This window comes from Coloeus monedula (genome assembly GCF_965178545.1).
Source record: "Coloeus monedula genome assembly, chromosome: 7".
Taxonomy (NCBI): Eukaryota; Metazoa; Chordata; class Aves; order Passeriformes; family Corvidae; genus Coloeus; species Coloeus monedula.
This window is the reverse complement of record NC_138787.1, coordinates 2,298,030-2,304,091: the sequence shown is the minus strand read 5'-3', so window position 1 is coordinate 2,304,091 and position 6,062 is coordinate 2,298,030. Positions and strand designations below refer to the sequence as shown.

Genomic DNA, 6,062 nt, shown 5'->3' with positions numbered 1-6,062 from the left:
TTACCTGTGTTTTTTAAGGGGATTAGAGCCCATCTCACCCAGCAGAAAAACTACTTGGATGTAAAGACACAGGCCTGGGTTCAGCCAAGGAACACTCTTAATGGCAGCCTTAATGAAGAGTTAAAGGTCTGGAGCCTGCCAGATTGCAGACGGAGGACAGGCAAAATAAGGGAGACACGTGGGATGAGCAGCTCACAGGAACAAGGGGCTTTTGTCAGGGCAGGGAGCTGCAGAGAGCCGGGAGCTCCATTGCTGGTGCTGCTGTAGGTGTCTTTGTAAAGGTACTTCTTGCTCGCCAGCCAAGTTCCACAGCCAGATTCCTGAGGTCCTGAGGTAGAAATTGCACCAAATCTTCCTTATAAATCTTGCAGATCCCTGCTGTCTGCCTGACCAGGGCTTTCTCCCACATGGAGAGAAGCCCCCCATTCCAGCAGTGCTCACCCTGGCATCCTGCTCAGTCCAACACCCCATGAACTTTCCTCTCTCCTTTATAACTGCTCACATGAGCAGAGTGTTTTCGGAGGAGGAGCTCTGCAAGGAGGAACCAGGGCAAAGCAAGGCAGAGTGTTATTTGCTGCCCTGCACTGGCAGTCCCCACGAGCAGCGGGGCAGTGGCACTTCCTTGACCTCAGGGCTGGGAGGAGGGGATGCACGGGCCACCCAGGAGGGCTCCCGCCGACCAGCCTCTGCCCAGGGCACAGCCAAGGCTCTGCAGCAGCTCTCTTCAGGTCAGCTTTGAGGCAATCACTGTCACTGGGTCTGTGTTTCCCTGCCATCCCTGGGCACGGAGTGGCCCCAGCCACACCCTAGGGTGACATGGGGGTGGCACTCCAGGGGCTTGGTTTGCCTGGGGGTCTTTACCCTCGGTGCAGGAGCATTTGCCATCTGATTTGTGTGCTGCTGCTCCTCAGGGCTGCTCAGGCCAGGGCTTCTCACTCCTGAGGCTCTCCTGATAAAACTTCTAACCAGGATAAATGTGAGACATCAGCCTGAGCTCTTCACCAGAACTCTGGGGAAGGAGGTGTGCTGGAGAGCAAAGCACAGCCAGAAGGGGTTTCCCTCTGCCAGGAAATTCCTCCAGCTTGTCCCCTTAAAGGAGATGCACCAGTCTCCTTGCCTTCATCCAAGGAGGCTTCTGGCATCCAGTTTCTTCCTAAACATCTCCACCTTCTGGTCATAACTGACTTTGACGCATTAAATTTGCAATTAATGATATTAAGGATTTTTCTCCAGCCTGTTTCGAAGTTAAGCCCCACGTGCCCTGCTGCTGCTGTGCTGGAGCTGCCGCAGGCAGCTCAGCTGATCCTGGGGCCACTTGCAGATGTGCCTTGAACAGAGTTGGTTTCCTTGCAGGACATGGCACAGACGGTGACACCGGGCACGTCCCCGGAGGGGCCTCGTCCCTCCTACATGTACAAGGTGGTCCTGCTGGGCAGCATGTCCGTGGGGAAGTCCAGCCTGGCCTACAGATACGTGAAAAATGACTTCAGGGAGCTGCTGCCAACCGTGGGATGTGAGTGAGCAGCTCCAACAGCTCGAAGGCTCTGGGCCAGAGGCCAGGCCTGATGCACTTCCCTGCAGCAGGGTGGGATGCAGGAGAACTGCTTGGTCCATCTTGCAGTAGCACAGACCCACTCTGGAACATGATGCAGATTTGCCCAAAAGCCAGAACCTCGCTCTTCACATCTCTGCCGCCCATTTCCTCAGCACCAGGCCACAAGAAAAGCCACATCACACAAGTCTGGCTTAGTGCTGCTTTTTAGAAGCAGGCGAGCAGCAGAATGAGTGAACCCTGGGATTCAAACTGTGCAACTCACCTCTTTGCATGCTGTGCTGCCCTCCCAGCTATTCAGGCACCCCAGGAGGGTCTCTTAGAACAGTTTGCATTAAAGATCACCTAGTTTCAATCCCCCCTGCCTAAGTCCTATAGCCCCTAGACATTATATATGTTAATTTCACGTGATGCACCTGGGTTTTGCCTTAAGAAGGCACAGCAGGCACGGAGGCTGTGATCCCACCTGTACTGAAGAGCCAGCTGGTGGAGCAGAACAAAGTGGAACTTCTCCTCTTGTCCCTCTGCCTTGTCCCTGGCTGGTCCACAAGCAGCCATCTGCTCCTCGGGAGCAGGGATGGAGGCTCTCCTCCAGTGGGAGCCCTTTCCGTGGATATTCCCATTCAGAGCTCTGGCCCACCAGCCGGGTGGAGCTGTCTCTCTATCTGGGGGCTCTTCTGCAAGGCTCAGAGTTATCCAGCATCAAACCTGCTGTCATCCACCCGAATCTGCTGCCAGGAAGGGCCACGTCAGCCCAGTGCCAGTGATCACAAGAAGTACCCCCTCCCCCCCCGGATTCTGTGCGTTAGAACATCTTCACTGACCCTTGGGATGGGTTTGGCCTTAGGTCAGGGGACCTGAGCTCCCTGCTCTTGCTCCAAGTGAACACACACCCTGCATCTTGCCTGCAGGCTCCTTCTTCACACAGACACTCAACCTGGACGAGGCCACTGTCAAGTTTGAGATCTGGGACACGGCAGGCCAGGAGAAGTACCAGAGTGTCTGTCACCTGTACTACCGGGATGCCCATGCTGCCCTCCTTGTTTATGACATTGCTAAGAAGGTAAGGCCCCTGGCAGGACCATGCCACCACCCAGGGCTGATTTCTGCTGCCATGCACCCCATCCAAGGGTGATTTGTCCCTAAATGTGTTTGAGGGCTGGTGATTTGTTTCCCTGAGAAGGGCAATCAGAACCTCCCCACCACATCTCTTTCACCCTCTTTGGTTTGCTGCCACCCAACCAGCTTGGTCTGAGACAAAGGGATTAAATCAAAACCAGATCACTGGGTGGTTTTGTCTCCATCTCTCCAGCAAACATTCAGCAGAGCAAAGGTGTGGCTGGAGGAGCTGGAGAAGAAATTCCTTCCCGATGAAATTGTGATTGCTTTGGTGGGCAACAAGACAGACCTTGCTGCTGAGCGAGAGGTCACCACCGAGGTGAGTGCCTGGGGTTCCCTCATCACTCCTCACAGAAAGCATTGGGATACATCCAAGGAAAATTTCCAAGGAAAGCCAAGAGTTTAAGAGGTTTTCAGACACCTCCAAAGTCCCCATACAATTACTGAGCCACCATCAAACGCCACCATGAAACTGAACGAGCAGCCCCAGAGGAGGCAGGGGAATAACTCTGCTTGTCTCCACTTAGGAGGGGGAAGAGTTTGCACGAACAAAAGGCCTCCTGTTCATGGAGACATCTGCAAAATCCAACCATCAAGTGAATGATACCTTCATGTGCGTAGGTGAGTTTTGGGATGGCTCTGGGTGAGACCAGAGGCAGGTGAACCACGGCCCCAAGCCCCTGAAAAGCTCACCCCCTTCATTGCTCCTACTTGTCACTGAGATGTTCCTCCCAGCCAATCCAGCCTGCACCACCAGCCTGCGCCACCCCTTAAGGCAGAAGGATGGACAGATCCATCCCAGGATATTCCAGTGTCAGAGATGGCTTTCAGGCCTTCTCCCAGAGCCACGATTTTATTTTGCATTGTTACCCAATCAAGGCACAGTGGTGTACCCAGCTCAGCTGCTCTGGGAACCGTGGGATGGTCCCCTGGGGTGGGACACGGGGTGCATCCCAGCCTCTGGCAGGAGAAAAGAGCTCTTACTTGCCTTGTGTTTTCTCCTAGTCCAAGAGCTCCTGAGGAGGGAAAAAGAGAAGGCATCCAAGCCATCCCCACACGGGAGGTCGACCGTCGACCTGAGGGCGAGCGGGGCGAGGACGAGGTGCTGCCGGAGCTGAGGATGGGACACTCCACACTCAGCAGGGCTGGGCTCGGCCTCCACGAGGGGCAGCGACAAAGCAGGGGAGGACTCAGAACTGCAGGGACAGCTCAGCCTGACCACCCTCCCTCTCAAAGCCAGTTCAGAGCCCATCCTGGTGCATGGGGCCTCTTCAACCCTTTAGCACCATCTTCAGCCAGGAGATGAAGCACAGGGGTTTCTTCTCCCCAGCTCCCGGTTTCCAGAGAAGAGCACGAGCTGCCAGTAACACTGCCACCAACCCTGACTGGTGACATTCCCCCCACCCCCAGCTGTCACCTCCTCCATCTCCCTTTCCATCTGAGAAGGGAGGGTTTGATATCCCAAAGCAAAGATTCTGGTGGTTTTACATCCAGGCTGCAAATAAAGAGAATATTGCCCTAGAGGTTTGTTGGATTTTTTCCCTGTCCTGCATGTCCACCTCGGGAACCACAGGGAGCCTGGAGGTGGCAGGGACTAGAGCCAGTGCTCTCCTCACCCCATCCACCCCATTACAGGGGTCACAGCCCATCCTTGGGAGCAGTCACCGAGCCAGAATGGGGCCAAGGCCAACATGTGGTGTCACAGTGCCCTGTGTCTTGCTGGGCCTGCCCTTTACACATAATGAGTCCATTGTGGGAACTTGCCATGGATGGCAGAGGAGAAAATTCCACCTGTGCTCTCTCCAAAGGCAGCACCACTCACCCTGTCTGCAGGGCAGTAACCTCTGAGTTTTTGGGGCATGGCAGCGTGGTGGATAGAGCATCATGTGCTCCCCAAGAGTTTCTGATCCCAGCTCCATGAAATGGGGTGGCTGTTTCTGGCCCCAGCTCATGGAAACGAAGGTGTTGGAGGCACCCCTGGGAGCTGGCACGCTGTGGGACCCCAGGGGATAGACCTGGGAAAAGGGTCCTCTGGGCTTATTTTTAGGGTGTTTTTTGGGGTGTGAGGGGATAAACATGAGAGGGAAGTGCTGTCATGCTGCACACACTGCCAGAGCAGGCAGAAAACCATGGCGACCATGCAAATTTGGGGGTGACACCCGCCACGCCCGCCCATGCCGCGTTTTGGAACAGAGAGGCTGGGACACAGGGGTGAGAGGAGAAGGGTTTTTATTGTCAGCTCCGGTTCAGGGGCTCAGCTCCTGCCGGGGCGGGTGGGGGTGCGGGTGGGGGGCTGCGCAGCCTCGCTGCTGCCCGGCCCCGCCGGGGTGGGTGCCCCTGGCCAGGGCTTGTCGCCTCCCAAAGCGCCCCACCGGCCGGATCCCGCGGCCCGTGTACCACGAGGGGTCGATGTCCGGGTCTGCGAGGGAAAAGCCGAGGATCCGTCAGGGGCTTGGAGGATACGGAAGGGGATGGGGCATTGCACCCATGAGTGGGGGGGTGGCGAACACCAGGGGAGCAGGGAAGGGGGATGAGGAGGATCAAAGCTGTTGCAAAGGCTGTTTCAAAGCAGACCTGTGCTCCTGCTCAGCAGCAGCACCTCCTCACCCCCCAAATGCAGAGTCTGGGGGTGCAGAGGGGGCTGGAGGCAGGGGGTTGGCTGGGGAGAGTCCCTTACTCATGTTCTCCTTACTCCTGATTTCCATGGAGCGCTCAAGAATCCGGCCGTGGGTGGCAGGCAGGGTCAGGCAGACGAGCAGCAGCCACAGGAGGCAGGTGACCCCCAGCTTCATCCCCAGCACTTTCTGGCTGCTCTGAAGTCCCCTGAGCCCCGCTGCAGACTCCGATGTGGCTGCAGGAGAGAAGGGATTTGGCTGTTGATGTGTGTCCCCACCACAGCATCCCTGGGCCAGCAGCAAAGGGCTTGGGGACAGCTGCGTCAGAACCCGGGGGTTTTGCCGGGGCTGATGCCTCTGGGGAAAATGTCACCTCCAAACATGAGCTGCACAGACCTCGTGTTCACTAACATAAGTTTTGATCCTAGCCTAGTGCCTTAGGTCAGGCCTGATCTTCTCTGGGACCCCCAGTACACCTGTGGTACGCCACAGCCCGGGAATGGGGTCCATCACCAAAATGCAGGGCTGGCTGCACCAGGCAGAGGTTGCAGAGCTGCAGATAGGTTTTGCTGCTGGATGCTGGATGGATGGACGAATGGGTGGATGGATGGATGAATGGGTGGATGGATAGATGGATGGATCATGACCACCTCTGTACCCTTGGAATCCACCCCTGGATGTGGCTGCTGAAATGATAACCTGGGAACCCCCCGTGCCACACTTCACAGCACTGAGGTAGTGAAGTGAGCAGGACTGTGCAGGGCGGGCTGAGTGAT

The 6,062-nt window shown here is 56.4% G+C and overlaps 2 protein-coding genes across 2 annotated transcripts; one reads left to right on the top strand and one right to left on the bottom strand.

Moving 5' to 3' along the window:
• Positions 1-1,341: 1,341 nt before the first annotated feature.
• RAB17 (RAB17, member RAS oncogene family) lies at positions 1,342-3,789 on the top strand (the record flags this gene model as incomplete). The annotated part of the gene is made up of 5 exons (XM_082285481.1): positions 1,342-1,513; positions 2,464-2,615; positions 2,865-2,990; positions 3,199-3,292; positions 3,677-3,789. Exons 1-5 carry the CDS (start codon positions 1,357-1,359, stop codon positions 3,787-3,789), a joined length of 642 nt encoding a protein of 213 aa, XP_082141607.1. The 5' UTR covers positions 1,342-1,356.
• Positions 3,790-4,917: 1,128 nt separating this feature from the next.
• Positions 4,918-5,463, bottom strand: PRLH (prolactin releasing hormone; the record flags this gene model as incomplete). Its single annotated transcript, XM_082285231.1, has 2 exons — positions 4,918-5,090; positions 5,364-5,463. 2 exons carry the CDS (start codon positions 5,461-5,463, stop codon positions 4,918-4,920), a joined length of 273 nt encoding a protein of 90 aa, XP_082141357.1.
• Between the last annotated feature and the right edge of the window lie 599 nt (positions 5,464-6,062).